Raw genomic sequence first — 25926 nt, 5'->3', positions numbered from 1 at the left:
CTGGATTAGAACATGTTCATGGAATGGAAATTACTGATATAAAGAAAGAGGTTAGTTCTCCCAGATTGATCTTTTTAAAAGAATTTAGCACTATTTGTTATGTGTATTATTTTTATTTAATAATAAAGTCCATTGTGCTTAGGGATATATGTTTAAGGTAGAAGAACTATAATGAAAACAAAGTCATGATTGTTAAGAAGTTAAGAGACTGATTACCTTTTGAGGGTATGAAGTTGTTGATAAATTAAGAAGATGTGTATTTGTTTTATATGCTTGTGTAGTGTTTCTTTCACAGTAAAAAAGATAAAATGAAAATAATTAAATATCCTTTTATACAAATAAATTTGACATTTATGGGCTATGGAAACATTCCTAGCAAAATATAAATGTAAAAACTTGACTAAAGGGGCAAATGTATATAATTCTACAACAAATAGAGAAATATAATCAGTGTTTTAAACTTTTCGAACAAAAACACGCCAGTTCTAGATGGTCTTGTTACTGAGTCCAAGCTTGCTCTGCTTGCCACACAGCAGGCCAATGAATCCTAGAGACAAGGAATGTGACTTTATTGGGAAGGCTGTCTGGCTAAGAAGACGGCAGACTAACATCTCAAAGTGACCATCTTGTCAGGGTCTAGGTGCCAGGTTCTTTTATAAAGTCAAAGAGAGAGTAGCAATGAGAAACTAAAGTCAAAAGGCAGAATAGAGAGGGAAAGACAGTGAGGAAACTAAAGTAAAAAGGATCCTCAGTCTTGCAAAACATCTCTGGGAAGGACCAGCCTTTGTGTGTTAATCTCTTCTTTTTGTTGTAGCTATTCATAGGTGGGCAGGGTCAGATTATCTTCCTGTGAACTGAACAAAGGCTCTTTAACTGTCAAGAAGAGGGGCAGGATCCTCTGAGGCAGGCCATTATGTATGATTGTAATAACAAAAGCAAAGGAAAGTAAGCCAAAGAGTTTCTAGTATGAAGTTGGAAATAGCTTCTCCCCGCAACAGTGTTACAAGTGCCATCAGACACTGGTTACCGCAGTCTTGCACCTACACTTTCAGCGAGCAGAAGAAGGAACACTCCTCTCCTCATTTTAGGATACCAGTTTATCCATAATAAAGACAGACAAGCTTATTTATGAGAAAAAGGACAATTGGATACAAATACCCCAAACCAAATATTAGTAAACAACCCAGCACTGTATACAGCTGGGGAAAATATGGTTTATTTTAGGAAGTTAATATTGGTTCAACATTAGTAAATCCATTAATTCATTCACTACATTAATGAAGTAAGAGAGGATTGCTACTTCAATAGATACAGAAAAAAAGCTTCAGTTAAACTCAGCGTGATTTAAGAAGACAATATCCTTGTATACAGGAATAAAAAGACCTTCTTACTCTGATAAAGGGCAACTATCAGCCCAGTAGTAATACAGACACCATGCCCAAGGATGAAATAATAAAATCATTTCCTTTAAAGTTAGAAAGCACACAGATGCTTATCATTATCTCCATAAAATATTGTATTGGTAGCCTTGGTTGAAGACAAAGAGTTAAAAGATTGGATAAGAACAAAACTGTCATTAACTGTAGATGCTATGGTTATTTATATAGATAATCCAGTAAATTTGCACATAGTTTATTAGAATTAAAAAGAGAATATAGCATATTTGACGAAGTCAACATTACAAAATAAATTGCATTTCTATTCACCTAACAAGTACATATTTTTTAAAGGTACTATTTATACCAATAAAAATACATGATGTTTAGGAATAAGCAATACAAAAAGACTTCACGATATCTAGTATTAATGTATTTAAATATAAAAAACACTAAAGAAGACCAAAGTAAGAGGAATCCCATGTTTATGGATAGGAAAGCCCAATTTTTAAAGACATATAAATACATCAATGACTTCCCAATAATTCAGGCAACTTCAGTATAAAAATAAGACTTTTTTTGGGGAGAGGTGGAATTTACAAGCTAGTTTTAAAATGTATATGCAGGAAGAAGAGCCAAAATTAGTAAGATAGTCCGAACACAATATGCAATGTAGCAGGCATTGCTCTGCCAGAGGAGGGACCATCAGTACGTGGACAGTAAGCACCAACAGCTCTGTTGCTGTCTTTTTTCCAGCTTTGTTGAGGTATATGAGCAACTGACCTGAACTGAACTGAATTGATAAATAAAATTGTATATATTTAACATGTACGACATGAGGATTCGATACCTGTATACATTGTGAAATGGTTACCACCATCAAGATACTAAGTCTGTTTTTCTTTCTCCCATGTGAAAAAAAGAAAAGAAAAGCTGATAAATTTGACTACATCAGAATTAAGAACTGATCTTTAGCCAAGGGTAACATAAATGGGTAGGGAGGACAAAAGCTAAGAGAACATTTTTATAACATACATTGCCAATGAAGGGATCAATAAGAAGGATATATAAAGAAGCTCTAAGAATCAGTAAGAAGAATACAGTAATGTCTAGCAAACACTAAAAGATGGTCAGCCTCTTTAGAAAATAGACAAAGGCAAGTAAAATCTTAATCAACTGTCATTTCACACTTACCATATGGTCTAGAATATAAAAATATGACAATACCTAGTGTTTGTAAGGACGTAGAGAAACAGGAACTTTCCAAACATTGTTGGAGGGAATATACACTGCTGCCATCCCTTGGGAAAACCACTTGGCATCACTCAGGAAAGCTGAAGACAGGTATTTCCCTTAGTCTGTCTATCCCATTCCTAGGTATACCTTAGTGACATCATTGATGTTTTCAACAAAATGTACAAAAATCTTCATAGGAGCAATGTTTTAAGGGAACCTCATCAGGAAATAGTCTTAATGTCTATCTACAGTGATAAATAAGAAATTTAGAAAATAAATAAGACTGTTCATAAAATTTACATGAATGAAATACAACTACCTGCACCAGTGTGCATGAATCTCAAAACAGTATTGAGTGAAAAAAACAAATAGTGTAATACAAACACTCAATTTTATGTTTGTAAGAGAAGCTGGGAAAAGCTAAATGATATTTTGTCTTGAGATAAATGTATATGTTTACAACTCCAAATAAAAAAGAATGAGTAACATGCAATTTAGAATAATATGCATTTTTAATCGAAGTTTAATTGTTCTTCAATGTTGTGTTAGTTTCTGCTGTATAGTGACGTGAATCAGCCACACGTATAAATGTACCCCCTTTTCCTTGGGCTTCCTTCCCATTTAGTCACCATGGAGCATTGAGTAGAGTTCCCTGTGCTACACAGTCAGTTCTCATTAGTTACCTGTTTTATACATAGTAGGGTATGTGTTCCAATCCCCATCTCCCAGTCCATCCCACCTCTCCCTCCCCACTTGATGGCCATGCATCCGTTCTCTACATCTGTGCCTGTTTCTGCTTCTCAAATACGTTCATCTGTACCATCTTTCTATATTCCACATATATGCATTAATGTGTGATATTTGTTTTTCTGACTTAGTCACTCTGTATGACACTCTCTAGGTCCATCCATGTCTCTGCAAATGGCACAATTTTATTCATTTTACCTGCTGAGTAATATTCCATTGTATATATGTACTAATGCACTGTTTTTTGGTGGGGAAGAGAGGAGTCAAGTGTGAGATACATAGGATGCTTCCATGATACAGTGATGTTTTATTTCTTAGAGTGGATAGTAGGTGCACATATGTGATCATTTCATAATTATTATTTAAATATCCATTTGTTGTGTTTAATTTTTCTATATGTTTCATAAAAGAAACTTCTTAATTCAAAAATAATATGAGCAAAAGTAACAAAATCCTAGGAATGTAGTTGATAAGAAATGAAAAAACATAACTTTTAACTTAGAGACATAAAAAGAAACATTAATAAATGTGGATTAATACAACATTACTGATAGAAGGACTCATTATTAAAGAGTATCCTTTGTCCCCTAGAGAAGTGAAGAGTGCAACTGAAATTAAAATTCTAATGGAACATTTTGTAGTTTTGTAAAACTATTCCAATATTCCTTCAGAAGAATACACTAATAGTGATAGTCCAGAAAACTTTGCAAAAGAATGATGATATTTGGAAAGGACCTGTTCTACTGAATATTAAAATATGTTATTATCAGCACAACAGAGAGATACTGTCGGAATAGAAGCTATGACTCAATGAAATAGAACAGAAAGCCAACAACATATGCTGGAATATAAAATAATTTAATGTGGTAATAAAATGACATTTTAAATCACTGGGGAAAGTTTTGACTGGTCAATTTATTGTCCTAAGAATATTGTCAGGAACTCTAGTTAGATTTCCACTTTGTACAATGCATAAAGTTGATCCCAGATGGATTAAAATGTTAGGTTTAAGAAGAAAAAGATGGGAATAAAGCATGAAACAGAAAGAAGAAAACACAGATGACTATTCATCTGGGTTGAGAAGGAAAATTTGCTCTGAGCCGGTATGAAGGGAAAAGCGCAGGTGGTGGTCCCAGCTTGATATTCCCCCTCAGAATCTGCAACCCATAGACCTTTCTTTTCTTAGTGAGTAGCACAGGCAGCTCTCCATTCAGCATTCTCTTCACCTCTTAAAACTTCTCCCAATTACTAACAAACCTCCTCCTCCAGGACACCTTTGGTAAATAATTCCTCTCTCTCCTCTCAAGAAAGCAAGAGTCATTCGAACACCTCAATCCCCTTCTCCAAAGCATCTGTACATTTTCTTCCTCTTCTCTTGTCTCACAGAGGGAAGGATGCTCTCTTCCCACCCACCCTTGCCCTGGCATTTTCAGGACCCTACTAACATCAGTTATTTCCTCTCTCTCTCCCATCCTTCCACTTCTTACGTCAATTGCAGATTTTTCCTAGTTACCTTGAATCATGCCATAATCTCTCCCATCTTTGGGAGGAGCAGTACTTTGGTTCCATATCTCAGTTCTGCTCCATCTTGCATTCCCTTCACCTTCACAGCAAAAATAGTTACTTGTCTCAACACAGTCCCTCAACTTTCACTCTCTTCTCCACCCCTAAATGATGGCTTGATGCCGATATTCTTAAATTACTCTTGGTCACCTCACAAATAGCTTTGAAGACACTACATCCAAGGAGCAAATGTAAGGTTGCTTCTTACGCAGCAGCCACACCTGTTACAGTAACTTCTTGAGCCTCCTGTGGCTGCTCACCTTCCTGGTTTTTTGTTGCCTCTATGAACACAGCTTCCCTGTTTCCAAATTTCTTTGTTTTCCTCTTTGAGGTTGGAGTTGCTTTTTGCCTTAGTCCTATACTTGCTACTTTTGTTCTCTTCTGCACTTCTGCTACAGGATCTACTCCCTGCCTGTGGTTTCCATGTCTGAATATTGCTACTCACCCCCTACCCCGCTGGTACTCAGCATTGCTCCACATACTTGTCCAATGAATTATGACAGAACTGAGCTTGCCAGCTTCCTTTCCAAAGCTAGTCATCCTCTAAGGTTTCTTTTTATGACAACCCCCTGATCCATCCTGTTTGTGTAGAGCAGAAAAGCTGGGGTCTTCCTTGATACATCTCTTCCCTCCATCACTACCAAATCACACATGCTTCCCCCCCTCCCCCAAGTTTCTGACACACTTGTATTCTCTTCTACACAACCATCACCGTGGTCCAAGATACCATCTTTTTTCCTCAAGATGGTTTTTTTCCTTCCACTTTCCCCCAAAAAGCCATCCAAAACACTCTTAATATCCACTCTCCCCATGCTTGTCCTAACAGCTTCTTCTTGCCTGTAGATCCTAACTTACTTTCCATGTATTATCCTGACTAAATAATATGCCAGACTAGATTTTCTCTACCGATTATAATTCTTCCAACACCTTGTATGTTGACCTCAAAATCCTAATAATGACTTTGAAAAACTAATTATGAGTACAATTATTTATTTAATGTAGTTTCCCTTTACAGAATACAAGCTTTATCAAGGATTTAAGTATGTCTGTCTTTGTTATTGGTGTATCTGTAATGTCTATCACCAAGTCCCTTGGTCATAATAGGTATTCAATAACTGTTTGGAGAAAGGATGACTGGATAAGGAAAAGCAATAAGAGATCTGAATACTTAGAAGCTTCTACATACCTAAAAGATTTATAAAGCAAATGAAGAACTGATTAAAATTATTGTAACCTATGTAAAAAAGCTTAAGTCCTTAAAAGCAGATTATAAGTCATAAGACAACGATAAACAGAAACGAAAAGCCATGCAGGAAAATGAGCACAGGGTATAGAGAGCGTGTTCATAAAGGAATCAATGCAAATAGCCAATTAAACTGAAAAACAAATCTGCATTCTCTGGTATTCTAAAAAAGATACGCATGCATACACTTAATCTTTTAAATAGTCATTGTTGGCATGGATTAGGAATCGACATATTCTTCTGTTTGGGGAGCCCAGAATGGTGCAAACTTTCTGGAAGGCAATCTGGTAATATGTGTCAAAAGTGTTAAAGATAAAATAATCCATCTGTTTTGACCCAATCAATTAATTTCCAAGAATTTATCTTAGGGACATCAACAGAGTTGCATGCAAATAGTTATTTGTAAGAATGCTTGTTACAGTGTTACTTATAATCATAAAGAATTCAAACCAACTTTAATGCCCAATAGTAAAGGATTGGTGACTAAAATGGGGCATATCCTGTTCTAAGCAGCCATTAAAATGCATGGCCCCAAAGAGAATCTAAGGATTTTTTTTTTAACTGTGATTTGTTTAGCTATAAAATAAGGTCATAACACAGTATTCAAGGTAGGAGTTTAATTTTTAAAAATATGTATATGCAGAGACATAAAAATACTAGAAAAAATATCTACAGTTACAGGGGTTAGAATGATTTTGTTCTTTTTTAAAAACCTTTTTTGTAGATTCTTAATATTCAACAAATTCTGTGTATCATGTCTGTAATGAGAAAAACTAAATATATTTTAATTTAACAATAGGGAACTGATTGCAACATATGGCCGTGGCTATATCTAGAGAGGCATCGCATGATGATTAAGAGTATATGCTTTGAAGCTCACAGACAGGTGTTCACTTCCCTCTTTACAACTTAAGAGCTGTATGACCTTGAGCAAGTTATTTAATTCTCTCAGCCTCAGTTCCCTTATCAGCACAAAGGAGATAATATATACTGGGCAGAGCTGTTCTGTGGCTTAAATGAAATAAGGTATGTAAAAGTCTGATCAGAGAGTAAGTGCTTAGTAGAAAAAAAAAATACCTGCTTTTATAATGCCAAAATATAAATAGATTCCATAATGATTTACATGAATTCATGATGCTCTAGGGACTTATAACGGGAAGTTTGGAGAATCATTATTTTATGGTTCCGCATCTTCCAGGCTGTCATAATGATGGTGGAATTCAGCAGGAGGATGCTGGCAGGAAGACTTTTCTGGGTTCAGAAACTGCCCAGGAAAGGTTTTGATTTAGGGCAAAATGCTGGCATAGGTCATTGACTCACCTATGAGTCCAGCCAGCAAATGGTTAGCATGCGTCTACCATGTGGCAGGCTTCAGAGACTCAGCAGTGAGACAAAGAAGTTGCATTCCCGGAGCCTTCTCATTAGATGGAGGTTTCAAGGCACATGGTTCCTGGTGGATTCAGGGATTAGGAAGCTATGGAAGAACTTCCTGCAGTTGGAGGAACTTTGACAGGGCTAGAAAAATGATAGTGAAGTTCACGTTGCACTCCTCAAATATCAATCCTAAGCCAAGAATCTAATTCCGGGATCCCACCTGTTGGCAGGTCTGGGGCCTACAGATATCCTCTTAATCCTGGTCAGCTTTAGTTCCAGGACAGACTTGCTCAGAGTCTGCAGATGAAAAGCCATTGGCCTTTCAGGATAACAGAAAACTGTGGCCCATGCGTCAGCTCCAACCTTTGCCTGTTTCTAAAAATAAAGGGGATTTTTATTTGGCACACAGATATGTCCATTTGTTTATGGATTGTATGTGGCTGCTTTTGTGTTACAAGTACCAAACTGAGTAATTTTGATAGGGACTGTATGACCCACTAAGCCTACAATATGTATTATCTAATCCTACAGAGTAATTTTGTTGACTCCCATTCTAGGTCATTGAGGCTGGGGAAATGAGATGAAAGGTGACATCAGATTCCTAACTTGTTTCCTTCTGTAGTTCCAGGAGCTGTTCCTCTAGAATCCATTCAAGGGGGGCCCTTTGAGGAGAAGATCTACATCCAGTGGAAACCTCCCAATGAGACCAATGGGGTCATCACACTCTACGAGGTAAGGAGGCCACTTTGGCTATATCACTTGGTTTTATTCACTTTACTTCAGCCTGGAGTTGGCAGATACTACTGCATGTACAAGCTCCATCAAAGGCACAAAGGTGAGTGAGACAAAGCGAATTAATACAGAAGGTTTCTGATAGTACAGTGGGAAGCAAACAGAAGGACATCAACTGAGCTGTCTTGATAGCCCCGATGACAAAGAAAATTGGGCATATTGTCCATTGATGGGATTATTCATCTCTTTAGCAAAGGAGTCAAGACCCAAGGAGTCAGATTGTCCTGGCACAGTCAAGCAGACCCAGGCCTGGCAAACTGTCCTCTGGAAAATCATAATAGCCACGTGATACTCATGAAACCTGTATCAGTCCCTGGGCTTCTGAAAGGATCCCAATGTCATTCTCCAAGCTAGGAGTACATCATTCTTGAGCTTTAACATTGCTTTGTGGCCAAGGCGTATTGTATTGCCACCTAGGTGATAGTGTTGAAAGCCCTTCTCCCAGGATTATCAGGGCCTTCTATCAGAAACAGAATAGAATGTCCTTGGACAAGACAAAATGCAGCCTCCCTGAAAACTTTCAAAATTAGAACAAATGATAGAAGCTCATTGCAGAGCAAAAGCAAATAAACAGTAAAACATCAGTAAGGCTGTTTTAGCAAAATGCTAATAGTAGGATATGGGCAGGATTGACTCTCTTCCCACCCCGTGTATTCTGAGATACCATGAGACTGCGCTTCGGGTATAGTAGAAACACACAGCATTGCAGGGCATGGAAGCTGAAGCTGGAAGGATGGATTCTGCTATCCTAGTAGCTCTACCTCAGTCTCAAGGGACCCTTGGAAGGTTCTTCCTCTCTTTAAGCCTCAGTTTGCTTATCTGTAAGATTGGGGGGTGGGGGAGTGGTGTTAATTGTTGCTTCAGGGTTTCTCTAAGGAGTCTGAGGGGGGAAAGGTGATAAGCATCCCAGGCTGAAATGCTCTGTAGGTTCATGGAGGGGCTAAAGACTCTGGTTGTTCATGCAGAAAGGTACACCTGTTGAGAGTGAGCCTTGGGAAGCATATCACTGCCATAAGGGAAGATGAGCTCTGGGGAGGAAAGTCAGAGAGTATTGATGAGGGAGAAATGTTCAGGGTGGATCTGATGGACACAAAAATTATCTGGAGAGATCTGGACAGACCTAAGAGCTCTCTGAAGGACGAGAAAGCTGTCAGTCATGTACAGGATGCTGGAGAAAACACCTTCAGGAAACACCTTATGCCACTCCATCCAGTGTTTCTCAGAAGCAGAGCTCTCTAACATCTCCATCTTGGACCATGGGGTTGGGAGAAGTATCCTTCCTGGGGATGCTGCTGATTGAGAGGGAATATTCATACTGATGGACCTTGATGATAATCCCACAATAAGAAGAAATAGATGAAGAGAGGACAGAAGAAGAAACATAACTGTGAGTTAGACACTGTTTGAGCAATAAATCCCCTGAAGGTCTTACCTAAGTCAGGTTTGGCTGCTCGCTGCTTCACAGCCCATATTCAAGAGACAAACACTGGTTGGAAAGAGAAGGTTGCTTTACTCAGGAGCCTGGTAAACTAGGGGAGAAGACAGACTCATGTCCAAAAGCCACTTCCTCCCTGCAAACTTAGGAGGGAAGAGCAAGCTCTTAAAGGGGAGTTTCAGGAGTGTATAGGCAGAAAGAGGAAATTATGTGCAGGAAAACACAATGACCTCCGATAATCATCTTAGAATTGGTCATGTTGGTCATGGGGTGGTCTGACTGGCATACTGATTTTTTTTTTCCAGTTCTATTCATTCATCTATTTGGCTGTGTTGGGTCTTAGTTGCCACATGTGGAATCTAGTTCCCTGACCAGTGATCAAACCTGGGCCCTGCTGGGGGGACAGAGTTTTAGCCCCTGGCCAGGGAAGTCCCCATGTTGATTACTTTAAGGACAATTAATCTTCTGTTCTAGGGTCAGTTTGTTCCCATTTCCTTGAGGCCAGTTCTTGGAAGCGTGTCAGGTGGGTCAGCTTATGTCATGACTGCAATCTGGTCATCGTATATTAAGTCAACTTCTTCTACCTGGTGAGGGTTTCAGTATCTGAGCAATAGTTCAAAGAATGTAGGTCAGAATACTATCTGTTGGCTCTTGAGGAAGAACTCAAGGTCCTTGACTTTACTTAATGGCTAAACTCTTATTACTTTGCCTTAGTTGACTGTATTCCTTTGTTTCTGCATTTCCTCACTTCTTTGATTAAATTTATTCTTTGGCTACAATTTTTCTATAGACATGAGCCAGGCAGAGGATATGGGGAGGTTCAGTCTTGGGAAGGCCCCATAGGGTCCTACTCTGTTAGGAAATTGAGGGCTCGTATATCATCCATGGTCAGGAGCTGTAGGCACAAAGGTGCACCCAGGTGAGGACAGTGCTCCCTTCTCTGCACTTCTCTGTGAACCCCGTGCCTTGTGCATGTTCAAAGACCAGTTGCTGAGATGTTGGCATTCCCATGAGGGTGCTCTACTAGAAAGAGCTGTTGTAAGAAAACTTCATGTAATTTCTTGGCTGCTCATTGGGCCATAATAGAGAACCAGAGCTGCCACTGTCTGACTTGTTTGAGCATTTAAGGTTACCTTGTGGGAGAATGCCAAAGTTCTTGGATGATGATCTGAAGGAACCTAAGGGATGATGACCTGAAGGGGGGACATGGGATTAGGCCTTGTATTTTGACCATATATGTGGCTGAGACCATGTGTGTCATGAGCCAGTGAGGCCTCAGAAGGTAAGAATGTTGACTTTGGAGGTCAGGCAGCCTAGATGTAAATCCCAGCTCTGCCACTTCCCTTGCTGTGTAAACTTGGGTACATTAAGTAATTGCTCATTTATACTGCTTAATAAGCATAAATATATGTTTAGTACTGTGTCTGGCATTTAGAAATAGCACTGATAAAATGCTAACTGTTAACATTACATAAAAGTGAGGCAATGGAGTCTTGGAGAGGTGAAATGTAAAGACCAAGGGGATACAACTCCTGGGTCCTGAATTCAAGTGTGAATGTCTTGCCTCTTTCTCAGTGTGATCCATGGACCAGCAGCGTTGGCTCTCTCTGGGAGCTGGTTAGAAATACAGCATCTTAGATCTTGCCAGACTTTCTGAATCAGAGTTTTCGTTTTAACAAGATCCCTGGGTGATTCGTATGGACATTAAAAAAGTTTGAGAAGCACTGCTCTAGACTTCACTATTCTTTAGAAAGTTTCAGGACTTCCTTGGTGGTACAGTGGATAAGAATCTGCCTGCCAATGCAAGGGACATGGGTTTTATCCCTGGTTCAAGAGGATTCCACACGCCACGGAGTAGCTGAGCTTGTGTGCCAGAACTACTGAGCCTGTGTGCTGTAACTGCTGAAGTCCATGCATCTAGAGTCCGTTCTACACAAAGGAGAAGCCACCGTGATGAGAAGCCTGTGTTCTTCAATAAAGAGTAGCCCTCGTTCACTGGAACTGGAACTAGAGAAAGCCTGCACGTAGCAGCCAAGACCGAGTGCAGCCAAATGAATAAAGTTTCAGCAACTGATAAGAGAGTATGTCCTTCTGAGCAGAAAGATGGGAAGTCTCCTCCTCTCAGCTCAACCCAGTCCTGCCTCAGACAGTAAGCAGGAGACCTTGTTTTTAAAGACATTTATAACAGAATATGTGTTTATGAGGCAATTTCCAAATTTAATTAGATGAAACCAATTTGATTTTTTTAAATGAGGTTCTGGTTGTAATTTCTAGAGAGAAATCCATAAATTACAAATCGCCCTCTCCTGTCCTCAAAAAGTTTGTTGGTGGCAAAGAAAAATCAGACGACGCAAGTGGAAGAGAAATCCAGCATTGCCGATGCCTTCCTGTGTACAACCTTGGACTCCACAAAGGCAAAAGCCAAACAAATGAGGGAGTGAACGAGAGTTGTGACTTTGTAAATAGTGTAAAAAGTGTTCAATGCAGCAGGTCTGAGTAGTATGTCATATGTTAAGACTACATTCCCTTCCCCATAGGTCCATACCACTTCCTGCACCACTTTTCCCCTCCCCCAGGGGAAAATAAAATAGGGCTTCCCAGGTGGCGCTAGTGGTAAAGAATCTGCCTGCCAATGCCACAGTATTCAAGGGGCGCAAGTTCGATCCCTGGGTTGAAAGATCCCCTGGAGAAGGAAAGGCAGGCCACTCCAGTATTCTTGCCTGGGGAATCCCATGGGCAGAGTAGCCTGGCAGGTTACAGTCCGGACATAACGGAGCACACACATGTGTCCAAGTCTTGGTCCATCCTCCAGAATCAGAATAGCTTTGATTATGTCTCATCTGTTCTCTGGGCTTCAGTCCCCTCTTTGTAACATGAAGGTATCATACTGTTCTAGGTTAAAAATCAAGAATAAATCTACATCAGACCCACAAAACCAATATTTTATACCTCATTTTGTATTTGCTCCACTGTTCAAACTGTGCCAGTGGTCAGAGATTCAAAGCCAAAGCAGTCATGACACTCACTTGAAGGACAATAGCCAGTGTGCAAAGGCCCTGCGGTAGAATGACTGGCTTGTTTGAGAAAAGGAAGGAGGTCAGAGTGACTGAACCCTCGTGAGCAGGATGGACAATGATGAGGCCATGTGGGGAGAGGGTGGGTAGGGTCAGATGATGCAGGGTTTCTAGAGTCTGTGCTTTCTCCTGAGAGGAACAGAACACCCTAGAAGGATTTTTAAGCAGAGAAATGAAGAAATCAGATTTACATTCCTGAAATACCACCTGGCTGTTGTGTGAATAATGGCCCTGGGCACATAAGCGTCTTAGGAACACCTGGGAAATCTGTCAGGAGGCAAGGATTTTGAACTCATGTATGATACTGCAGTGTTGTTGTCTGGGAAATCACATGCTGGGTGGGCTACTGTCCATGGGGTTGCAAAAGAGACATGACTTAGTGACTGAGCCACAACAATAGATATTGCAATGAGGGCTCAACTATTTATTGGAAGACCCTGCAGCCAGGTGGAAGAGGTGAAAACTTTGTCACATCTGCTTCTTTCTTGCTGCCTCTTTATGGGCTTTGATGGCTTCCTTAAGGCAGTAAAGATAGATAAGATGTTCTTGTCTTGAAGGTCTCCTTAGAGCCAAGACTGTTAGATTCTGGCCTCCAGCCCTAAGGGCTGGGAGCTGAACCTGAAGCTCCAATACTTTGGCCACCTGATGTGAAGAGTTGACTCATTAGAAAAGACCCTGATGCTGGGAAGGGTTGAAGGCAGGAGGAGAAGGGAACGACAGAATACAAAATGGTTGGATGGCATCACCAACTCATGGACATGAGTTTGAGCAAGCTCCAGAAGATGGTGAAGGACAGGGAAGCATGGCGTGCTGCAGTCCATGGGGTCACAAAGAGTTGGACAGTACTGAGTGACTGAAAAATAATAGCAGTCACTAAGGGCTGGAAGTCCAGTGGCTTCCCTGATGCTACCCCAGAACCACGCAGCAGCCTGATTCTCCAGCAGCCACGCCCTCTCTCCCTGCCCAATGGAGCCAGCCTCGCCTCTACTGTAGCAGCTTGTATCAGAACGCATGGTTCCTGGCCTCAGATCTCAGCAGGGTGACAGAGAGTGCATGGTGAAAGGTCACATCAAAGGCCTCATGTCTACACACCAGCAGATCAGTGTCACCTGGGAGCAGGTCAGACATGTAATACCTCAGGCCTCAACTCAGACCCACTGAGTCAGAACCTGTGTTTTAACCAGCTGATTCACACACACATATGAACGTGGGAGAAGCTCTGGTCTAAGACACTTCCTAAAGTGTCCTAATCTGGATCTGGAGAGCTCTGCTTGACACAGACTCACAGTCCTTGGGTGAGTAATGTGACCACTAAATGAACTGAGGGATGTGCCTGCTTACACGGGATCCAAAGAGCTGAGACTTTTCACCAGCCATGTGAAAATGGTCTTTGCATAGACTCTTCTGGAACCCTGCTTGAGTCTTCCTTTATGGCTCAGGCAGTAAAGAGTGTGTCTGCAGTGTGGGAGACACAGGTGTGATCCCTTTGTTAGGAAGATCCCCTGGAGAAGGACATGGCAACCCACTCCAGTATTCTTGCCTGGAAAATCCCATGGACAGAGGAGCCTGGCAGGCTACAGTTCATGGGATTGCAGCGTCGGACCTGACTGATCAACTAACACACACACAGGGTGTCCCAATCAGGACCCGCATGTGAAGAGGGTTGGCATGGCCCTTTCCACTCCAACTCTGCTCTTGTGCATGACAGGACTCCCTGAAAGCAGACCGGGCAACTGCAGACAGGCACACACAGCCCAAATGTGATCACAGGGGAAACAGTCCAGCCAAAGAGTTGCCTAAAAGCTCCTCAGCAAAATCATTTAGAGACAAGCTGTTCAGAGTTCACTAAAAACAGTAATCAATACGTGTTTCAATTCAATTAGTTTTTCTCGTCTCTGTCCAAAAATAAATATCACACAGTGTGAGGGAATTGGGCCAGAAGATGTTACACTGGCAACTGGGTTAACGACGTGTGAAAATATTTAAAATGCAGACATGTGAAGCTTCCCAGTATGCCTTTATGTTTAGCAGTCAAAATCACCAAGTTTCTAATTACAGTGTATAAATCTGAGAAGCTTAAACGGAATGAGAGGACCCTAATGAGGCAGGAATGGGTGTCTTGATTATGCTAGCGTTGATTGACATTTATCTTGCAAGCTATTCTAGGCGCCTGACGTTCAGAGTTAAATAAAACACAGACTTCGGCTCCATAAAACAATGTGGCCTTCCTGTGCCGAAGCCCCTTTGCAAGGTGGGCTAGGTCAGAGGGTCATCTCTATTTTTCCGGCATACAAATGGTTGCATTTGCTCTGAACAGAAAGCACAAGCCCCAGGAATCAGCGTCCCATGACAGAGCACTGCAAGAAAGCTGGGTGAGTGTTCTGAGCAAGAAAGTAGTTCTGCACAGGACTGGGGCAGACACGTGTTGATGGAGGCAGGGGCTGCTGTATGGATGAGCTCAGAGCAGGCTCTCAGAGAGACAGGGGCCCCGGGAGGTGCTGGCTCCACGTGGATGCTCAGATTCACCTCCTCCTCCCCTTTTACTTAGCCACAGTGGCCTCTCAGGGCTCACTCACCCCGAACGTGCAGATGGCTCTGGTTCACAGAAGGTCAGTAGGGAGAATGGGATGTGGTCCTTGATGGGCAGGAGGCCCTAGAGGCAGGAAATGGAAAACCCAGCCCAAAGCAAGAATTTGCATAATTCAAGCTGGATTTCTGTTAATTAGGATGCATAGTTTGCATAATGCAGGCAGCTAGTGGGTATAAATTGAGTCAAGCTGGTAACCAGGAAAAAAGCTTTTGTTTCTTCTGAATTCTTTAAGCCATAAGTGTAGGAATCACCATTCTTCCCCACTTGCAACACACAAAATGCTCTAGAAAGTTTCATCTCTTCTCCTGTAAGTATAGACAAAGGTGAGGTCACACGGCTCCATCTTCAATACCACCATGTTCTGAACATTCATCTGATGCCTAAACCACTTCAGAACTTCCCTGCGCATGCTGCATCCACATTTCCCTATTTCACTTCCCCACACTGTACCCAAACAGAACATTTTGGAAGGTAAATTCAATCATGTTACTTCTGTGCTTTTGCCTCATCTTAATTTTGGAGCCTTGAATGATCTGGCCCCTCTAAACTCATTCCATGCCTCTCCTCCCACTGTTTTCCATGTACCAACCCCTCTAGCTTTCTAACACTTTCTCAAGCTGATTAAGTTCTTTGCAGCCCATGTGATTGCCACATTTGGTGAATGTCATCTCTTCTGCCTAGAATACTTTTTTACTTCATATTTCTTAGGTTCCTACCTATTCTTTACCTCCAAGAGGCCTATACCCTGTACTCTCTGCTTTATCAAGCAATTTTCTTATTTCTGTCATATTATTTTCACAGTCTGCACTCATTTTGTTGGTATGCTTTAGTGTCTAATCCCCTACTGGACTTCAACCTCATAAGGCTATGGGCCATGTGATGGTTATTGTATATGTCTTCTTGACTGGCCCATGAGGCCCAGATAGGAGGTCAAACATTATTCTGGATGTTTTTGTGAGGGTGTTTTTGGATGAGTGGACTTTGAACCAGATTGTCCTACATGATGTGAGTGGACCTCATCTAATCAGTTGAAGCTCAGAATAGAACAAAGACTGAGCTCTCCTAAGCTAGATGGTATTTGCCCACACAGTTGGCCTTCAGAATTGAATTGTGACCCTAGCTCTTCCCTAGTTTCTCAGCCTGATGGCCTCTGGTCCTGATACCTGATACTGGCCATATTTATTTTTGCATTTTAGTATGTCCTCAGGATCTAAAAGAAAGTTTGCACATAACATGTGCTCAATAAATATTACTTATATGAATGTGTGGATTTGTACTTTATCTTGATGAGGGGTAGTGGTGAAATTTTTGTCTAACAAGTTTAGTGGTTCTCAAGCCTGGCTGACGATTTAGAATCATACCTTGACAACTTCCAAACATATTGATAAATACATATGTAGGTAGACACATAAATGGTTGGCTTTAGGCATCATCGCATTCTAAATAAATCAGAATCTCTGGGGGTGAGGTTCTACCCAAATGGGGTTTTTTTTAAGTGCTTTGGAATATTTTACTGTCCATCCAAGTTTGAGAAGAAGTACTGCGTAGCATGAATCCAGTCAATGCGCTCTGATATATTATCCCAGACAAATACCTGCTAAATAAACACAGCCATGACTCTGGCTTTACCCTGCCTTTATTTTTCACTCTTCTGGAATTCTACACTGTCTGATGTTATACTATATGCAACTCACTCATGCCCATGCAGGTGCCAGGCACTAGTTATTTTAAGGCTCAAATTCATGACACTTCAGCCTTTCCCCCTCAAGATTGCTAAACAAACAGTTTGCGGAATAATTGAAGACACATAAAGCTATATTGGTCTGTCAGTATCCTTCTGCATTTTACAAATGGCATCTTGCAGCTCTGGCGTCAGACTTTACCTTACAAATATTTTCCCCTCTCCTTTTACAGTAGAAGTTAGTTCTGCTGTTTATTTGTGAGATTTAAAAAAGATTTATATACACAGAAAAAGCTTCATAGATTTGCCCAGAGGCTTTTCCAAAGTCTTAAAAGTCAGAGCCCTGGGATGTCAAGGTACCATTTTTCCGAACCCTCGGCCCATCACTCAACCTCCATAGGATGTTTCTCTTCCAGAGACTTGAAAAATGCAGGCATCCCTGGATAGAAACTGTACATAGGTCTGCTGGGCTGACAGGTTGGTTGACAGGTGTTTCAATAGAAACAGTTCTGGGTTGAAAAGAATGATTTCTGGCACTCTGTGTCTAGAAGGAAGTTGTGTTCTGATGTGAATAAGTTGCATTTATGTAAGTGGGACCATTAGAGCTGCCTGTCATCCACTTGTAGCATACCAGGAATGCCTATATATTTGCCTCAGGGTGTTTCTTTCTTTCTTTTTTTTTTTTACAACACGGGTATTTGTGATGGAGCCAGATAACGTGACAGTAGGAATCAACAGATGCGTAGCACTTGTTACCTGAAGAAGAGCAAATCATGTTTTCCTGGCAATAAAAAGGTTTTCACAATAAACATTAATAATTCATCTTAGCTGTAAAAAAAACAGTAGAAGTTACTGCATGGAAAATATTCCTACAGTGAGCCCAAATAGATCAGTATATTTGTCTTTGTGTGTGTGTGTGTTAGTTAACATGTAGGTTTATGAGTTGGTGTAGCAACACTGACACATATATGGGCATCTGTATTTTTGTGTTTTTTCACATGTACGTGTAAAATATTTACCCTTGGGCTGTACCCATAATCTCAATTGCATCCTTGGAATTGCTCTATTTTTTTTTTTTTTTTTTTTGTGGATAGTTAACTCTAGTAGATTTCAGAGGCACAAGTCTATGTCTGTTTTCTCCTTGCCTGGAGAAACTCCAGGTCACTTCCTATCCATGTCGTAGGAATCTCTCCATGGGTTCCCAGCTGTTTCTCATGAACTTCTGCCATAATTCCTCTCCAGAGCTTTTGCTAAAGGAAAAAATTTGAATTTAAAAAGATAAAACCTGCAGGTTGGGTTTAATCTGTGCATGTCTAGTTGCCCTAGGAGAGTGGAGGGAGAGAAATGAAAAGTTAGTTCTGCATATGGCACAGTCAGGACTCTCCTGATGTCCCTGCTGTGGGAGGCAAACCTTGTTTTGATGCTCTGCACACCTGAAGGACTTAGTGAGGAGCGGCCTGTACACGCACACATGTGGCTAGTGACGGAAGCCTCTCTGTGACTACGTGGGCCTTTCAGTAAACGATGCCCAGAGGCGGTGTTTTAGCTGCTGAGTGTTTCTTTCAACATCAGAAGTTGTTCTCTTTTCATCTCAGATGTTCTACCTTGTTAATCCTGTTGGAATTCCACCTGGACAGGGCAATGCAGCATGGATCTGCTGCTTTTAACTGACTTCCTTTCTGTTTTGGTCAGAACAGCTCTTTGTTTGGGACTTTAAAAATGAAGGAGGAAGCAGGTCTTCATCTACCATCAGTATTTGGATCCTTCATCCTGAAGTCTCTGGAGGCTGGAATTCAAATTTATAATTCAGAGGAGATCCTTTCATTGGCTTTAGAAGATGGTGGGTAGATTTCTTTCCCTCACTCCAATCCTTTTCTTTGGCTACTTTAAAAAAATAATAGTAATTTTTTTGACTGCGCTGGGTCTACATTGCTCCGTGTGGGCTTTTTCTAGTTGCCATGAGCGGAGGCTACTCTCTAGTTGCAATGCACGGGCTTTTGTTGCAGAGCATGGGCTCTAGGGCCTGTGGGCTTAGTTGTTGTGGCACATGGGTTTAGTTGCCCCGTGGCACATGGAATCTTCCTGGATCAGGGATCGAACCCAGGTCCCTGCATTGGCAGGCAGATTCTCAACCACTGTACCACCAGAGAAGTCCCTTTGGCTACTTTTGCTTCCTTCTTCACCAAGAGGAGAGTAGTTCCTTAAATTTTACACCCAAGTACGAGACCTTGGCCTAGATCATTATGGACTCTATGCAAGCTTGCTTGCATACCAGAGCCCTTCAAAATATATGTCATAAAAATCCCCACTGCTTTGCTTTCTTGGCATCCGTTTTATTTTCTGCATTGTTTTAGCATCTGTGTATCATTGCAAGTCAAAGAGTGAATTAGAAGGAATTTATTCTTTGTTACTATTAGTGACATTATAGCAACATTACATGGTGTTAGAAATATGGAAGGTGGAAAGTCAGCCCCCATTTCCACTGCCTAGCAGACCAACCATTTTCACAAGAGTTTATTATTTTTTTTTCTTTTAGTTTTTATGCATCAACATCTTTTAGATAATTATAACCACATTACAAAATTTGGGTCTTCACTGTGTCAGACATTTTCCAGTTTCAATGTAAGCTACTTAACTATCCCATCTAATGGCTCTCTGATCCACTGAGCACATAGACCACACTTTACTTTCTAATCATTCTAATGCCTGTTTTAGGATATGTTGATTGATCTTCCAAGAAGGTAAGACACAATTTTTAGGGTAGAGTAAGAGGGACCTGGATCTTTTTAAATACCTGGTTAGCAAAGTTTAAACTATGCTTTCCTTTTCCTTCTCAGTAGATTTGTTAGTAGCAATCAGAGCCAGTTGCATGCCTTCCATTGATCATAGAGCTGTGCCCAAAATAACAGCTCCCTCTGTCAATAGGAGTGGATCTAAGGGAGGAGAGTAAAACCATATGTACAAATTCAGATAGAAATCTATAAACCCAAAGTTAGTAGTGGTAGCTATATTTTCCTCCTTGTTTTAAAAACGTGTCTCCATCTGCTTGTTTCTTGACTATTGGAGGTGATATATGGCCTGTGCACTCCCCACTCTTCCCTAATACCTTTCCCATGATAGACATCCGTAATTGTTCAGGGCACCTTTGTCCTTTGAACTCTGACATGGCTTCTCTCTTTTCTAAAAAAAATAAAATTTATTTTCTTTTTGGCTGTGCGGGGTCTTCGTTGCTGTGCACAAATTCTCTCTAGTTGTGGAGAGCAGGGTCTGCTGTCTAGTTGTGGTGGGAGGGCTTCTCATTGCAGAGGCTGCTCCTGTTGCAGAGCACGGGCTTAGCTGCCCTGAGGCCTGTGGGATCTTTTTGGACCAGGGATTGGTGTCCCCTGCATCGGCAGGTAGATTCTCAACCACTGAACCACCAGGAAAAGTCCTGGACTCCCTCTTGACTTTGGACTCCAGGTGGTCATGGCGCCATCTGTGTTGCTCAACTGCCATCTTTGTCATTCCCTACCTTCTGTGTAAATGTGCTATCTGTAATTCTGGAGGGTAATTCTTTTTAATATCTGCGCTACTTCTTGAAATAAGGGACCACTGCTGTGGAGTCCTTCCCGAGGGAGGTGCCAGAGATGAGAAAATCTGTACTAGAACAACTCTTGTAGAGAGCTTTCAGGATTATGTCTAAAACACAGAGCCATAGGATACAGGGGCATGTGTAGAGGTTTCAAGACCATATTGGAACTTTCCTTAAAGACCTTATGTATATATATGTATATACATATGTGTATATACACACACACACACATACATACATACATACATACATACATATACACACCAAGTCTGTGCCTGCCCCACCAGTACATGCATTCTGTAATCCTAGCCTTCCCCAGCCAGTTTTTATGACAGGATTGCAGAAAGTTTGGGTATCAGAGAGAAAAATCACCTATAATCTCATCTCATAGCACAACAATTATTTTGCCTTGTATTTTATCTTTGTTAATGTGCATACATCTTTTACCCAACTATAGTTACATAAAATTTGCTACCGTAATTTTTTATTAAGCATTTTATCATGATCATGATGCTTTTATAGCACCATGGAAACCACTTATCTTTTTTAATGATTGCATAATTGTCCATTGAGTATATATACCCTAATTTACTTATCCATTCCTCTATTGTTTTTCCATATTTCTGGTAACACTGTAATGAACCTCATACATATAGTGGTGGATGTATCATGGTGGAAAGAACATGGACTTCAGATCTAAATGACCTGGATCTAGAATCCTAGTTCTAATGTTATCTGTATGAAAGATTTTAGGGACACATTAACCACTCTGAAATTGAGTTACATTTATGCATAAATTTTTAAAAATGGGTGTAGAGGTAATACCAAACCTACAATTTGGGAGTTTCATAAGAATTAGATGTATGTTGCCAATAACCCTTCAATGTCATGGCTGGTTTTCTTTCCCTATTTGGTGTATTTCTCTCTCTCTCTCTCTCTCTCTCTCTCTCTCTCTCTCTCTCTCTCTCTCTTTTTGACTGCCCTGGGTCTTAGTTACAGTGTGAGAACTCTTAGTTGTGCCATGTAGAATCTAGTTCCCTGATGGGGATTGAACTCAGCCCCCCTGCATTGGGAGCATGGAGTTTGGCCACTGGACAACCAGGGAAATCCTTTTTCAGTGTATTTCTTTTTTAGACATTCCCCGACGTGAAATTACAGGGTTGAATAGAGCAAACACTTTTGTAACTCTTGAAGCATGTTGGCAAATTGTTCTCCAAATGGATCCTACCAGTGTGGATGTGTGCTTTGAGTCCTGTGATGAGCCGGTTGCTGTGTCTGGGAGGCAGGCCTTTGGCAGCCCAGCAGGGGTTTAAGTCAGGTTCCCCAGTCCCTTCTGCAATGCGGGAGACCTGGGTTCAATCTCTGGCTTGGGAAGATCCCCTGGAGAAGGGAAAGGCTACCCACTCCAGTATTCTGGCCTGGAGAATTCCATGGATACAGTCCATAGGGTCACAAAGAGTCAGACACGACTGAGCGACTTTCACTTACTTACCCCAGAGCAGGCTGTTGTGTGAAGAGCTCATCACACATGTTGGCAGGACCATTTGTCCTCTCCAAGGACATGCTCGAAACACTTCCACCTCATTAACTTACTGTTCACACTTCCTCCCCTTTGCCTTCAAGGAGCAAGTACAGGACCTGGCCTCCAACAATCTCCCAAGAAGGTCCTGGGGACCACAGAAAAGCTCTGAACTGGGGGACTCCAAGCTAGTTCCTAAAGGCTGTACCTCTGCTTACTCTGGTACACCACCCATCAAGCCCTCTCGTGGCCTCTCTTAGCTCATCTGTAAAGGAGAAGATTGAGGCAGATGGTATCTAAAGCCAAACCATTCAAAGGGTGTCCTGTCATCAGCATTATCTGGGAGCTCTTTAGAAATGTGCCATCTTGGTTACTCAGCCATAAAAAGGAACAAAAGTGGATCATTTGTAGAGACCTGTATGGACCTAGAGACTGTCAAACAGAGTAAAGTCGGAAAGAGGAAAAATATATATTAACACATAAATGTGAAATCCAAAAAAATGGTAGAGGTGACCTTATTTGCAAAGCAGAAATACAGACACAGGGGTAAAGAACAAATATATGGATACCAAGGGGGAAACGGGTGTAGGGGGAGGAATTGGGAGATGGGGATTGACACATAAACACTATTGACACTGTGTATAAAGTAGACAGCTGATGGGAACATACTGTATAAAACGGGGAACTCTGCTTAATGCACTGTGGTGTCCTGAATAGAAGGAAATCCAACAGGGAGTGGTTGTTAGTATATGCATGATTGATAAGCTTTGCTGTGCAGTAGAAGATAACACAACATTGTAAAACAACTATATTCCAATAAAAATTAATTAATAATGAAAGAAAGAGATGTGCCATCTTGGGCTCCATCCTGGATCTGTTGAGTCAGAGTATGCACTGTTATAAGATCCCCAGCTGATCCGATGCCCATTACGGCATGACAGACAGCACTAAATTATCTTCTGCCCGAGATTTGCTGTCATGCCAGGCACATTTGCTGGGAGCCTTGGTTTTAGAACCACATTCTCCCTGCCATATGCCTGTACTGTCTCAGGGTTTCCCTAAGCTTCAGTGAGGTTCTTCTCCTGCCAGTTACATCTGTGGACCTACATGCCACTTCTTAGGGGTCAGGGTCATTGACCAATACCTTTTTCCTTGAGGTGAAAACCATTTTTGCTGAAACACGTATCTTACTAGTCATTCCACGGTTTAAGAAATCCCACTGTCAATCTCAGTGGCTCTCAAGAGGGAAGAATCTGAACTCTTCTCTAACTTGACTAACAGGTCCCTGTATGAATGACCCAGCTCTTGCTGGCCTCCCCAGCATCCTCCCCTGTTCTTATCCCCTCCTTCCCAAATCTATAGGCTTTACCTGACAGCCACATCACACTCCTGCTGTTCTTGTCTTCCTCTGTCTAGGATACGCTTTCTCAACACTTCCTTCTTTGCTTTTAAAGGCAGTCCTTCCTTCAGCACCCCGAGGGCTCAGGGTTCTTTCAGGGACACTGGTTTTTGGAAACACCTGGTCTAGAGATTCTTTCTTGTTATGTTATAATAGCATCTATTGCCCAATGCTATCATCGTTTGTTTCTATACATGTCGACGACAAAGCTCAGAATTCTTAAGAATTCCGAAAATCTATTGGGTTGGCCAGCATCTTATGGAAAAACCCAGACAAACTCTTTGGACGGCCCAATATTTCGTTCTCTGTTGAGTTCTCAGGAGCTGGCCTATGGCAGGTCTTCCACGAATGGCAGTGGCCAGTGCTGCAGGATCCTCCCCTTCGTTCCTCGAGGTCCGTCCATTCTTCTGTACCTGCTCTCTGACTCAGGAGACAGACTGTCAGGAGTCACTGACCTGTTTTGACTTCTTACCTTTGGTTAAGCCAAAGGAGTGCCCTGGAAAGGGCAGGGAAGAGAGGGGAAAGGGGGTGAACCTCAGGGAGGGTCACAGCTCCTCTCAGGGTGACCTTCCAGGTTCTTGAATCTACTCCTTCCTCCACTGCTCTCTCCCTTACTAAATGCCCCCTCCCTGCCTGGGCCCTTGTTCCCATCATCTCCTACAGTGTAAATAGTTACTTTATTAAGCTCTGCTTGGATTACACATCTTTTTTTTTTTCCCCCACTGCGACCATCAAGAGCCCTGTTATCATTACCATGGGCCACTGAGGGTGCTTCTCATCATGGACTTTATCTTAAGCCTCATAGCCCTTCAAAGGGAGAGTCATTATCCCTATTGACACTAGGGCTTAAAGAAACAGTAGCATTTGCCTAAGATCACCTAACTGGTAATTAGATGATAACTTGTCATTCGTATTTCTTACCAGCTTTGATTACAGAGTCTGTATACTTACCTAGGTATTCACTGTGCCTTCTCCAAAGGCACTCAATGAACGATTGTGCAATGGGTCTGAGTTTCCCAGTCATGCCCAACTCACTTGACTGGGTGGCCATGAGCTTGCAGATGGGAGTTAGAGAGGCAACCTTGGGACAAAGAGGGGACTGAAACCTCAAACCAGGCTCAGCCTAGAAACTCTCCACATTGTATCTTCCCACCTAGGGCTGTCAACGCATTGAGCATAAGTTCCCTGCTCAGTCACTCGGTCGTGTCCGATTCTTTGCAACCCCATGGACTGTAGCCCAGCAGGCTTCTCTGTCCATAGGATTTCCCAGGCAAGAATACTGGAGTAGGTGGTTATTTCTTCCTCCAGGGGATCTTCCCAACCCGGGGATCGAACCTGTGTCTCCTGATGCACAGCCACTATTGATGGATAAGGACTGGCACAGGGCGGTGAGCAGGGAAATCAGGTGTATTTAGATTGGGAGGAGGGGGCGTCATCATCATGGTTTCTATTTGCAAATCCCATTCAACTTGAACATTTCTGCAGCTGAACAGAGGTATTCAAAACCCCACCTTCCCCTCTTAGGCAACTGAATGGCATGCATGACCCAGTGGCTATTTTGAGGGGCGGGATGGTTGTGACATTAATATTTGACACAAATATGCACTGTCTGGTATGTCAGTCTCAAAGGAAAACTGCAGACTGCAAATTGGGATAATATTTCTCAATACTAGAAAAAAGTTTCCCATTTCACATCAGTTTGAGGGGGGGTGGAAAAAAAAACCTTTTCAAACATTCAGCAATGTCAAAATAGGCAGGGCTCTCTATAAACAACTCTGGCAGTTTATGAAATTTCACATTTTCAAATCAATTACCATCTTTGAATAAAAGGACACCTGTCTTGGGCCACAGGATGATAATTTCTATAATCAAAATGCTGACAGGAGAGCCCAGTGACCATGTTCAATTTGAAGTTTCAGTCACTGTGGAACAGATTCGGCCCCTGATATTTTAGGATGCTCAGGGCAGTGCTTCTCCAGCTGGAATCCTGTAGCGTGGGGTAGCCACACGTCTGTGTTTAAGAGCATGGAAGTTCTTCAGTCTGAGAAACACTGGAAGGACGAATGAGGCTTTCCTGGTGGCACAGTGGTAAAGAATCCGCCTTCCAATGCAGGAGACACAGGTTAGATCCCTGGGTTGGGAAGATCCCCTAGAGAAGGAAATGGCAGCCCCACTCCAGTATTCTTTCCTGGGAAATCCCATGGACAGAGTAGCCTGATGGGCTACAGTCCATGGGGTCACAAAGAGTCAGAGACGACTAAGCGAGGGAACAAAAGGATGAATGAATGGCCTTTTCCTTTTTTTATTCTACTTCCGTGGTACTTTT

General features: G+C 41.7%; 1 protein-coding gene across 1 annotated transcript in view; it reads left to right on the top strand.

The window, feature by feature from the left end:
- The window catches only part of PTPRT (protein tyrosine phosphatase receptor type T), a 1090723-nt gene that overhangs the window by 715607 nt on the left and 349190 nt on the right, over positions 1–25926 (top strand). Inside the window, exon 9 of the mRNA XM_065919188.1 lies at positions 8162–8271. Within this exon, the coding sequence (XP_065775260.1) occupies positions 8162–8271 (110 nt within the window). The remainder of the gene's footprint in view (positions 1–8161; positions 8272–25926) is intronic.

The sequence above is a fragment of the Muntiacus reevesi genome, chromosome 2, assembly GCF_963930625.1.
Source record: "Muntiacus reevesi chromosome 2, mMunRee1.1, whole genome shotgun sequence".
Taxonomy (NCBI): domain Eukaryota; kingdom Metazoa; phylum Chordata; class Mammalia; order Artiodactyla; family Cervidae; genus Muntiacus; species Muntiacus reevesi.
This window is presented reverse-complemented; position numbering and strand designations above follow the sequence as displayed.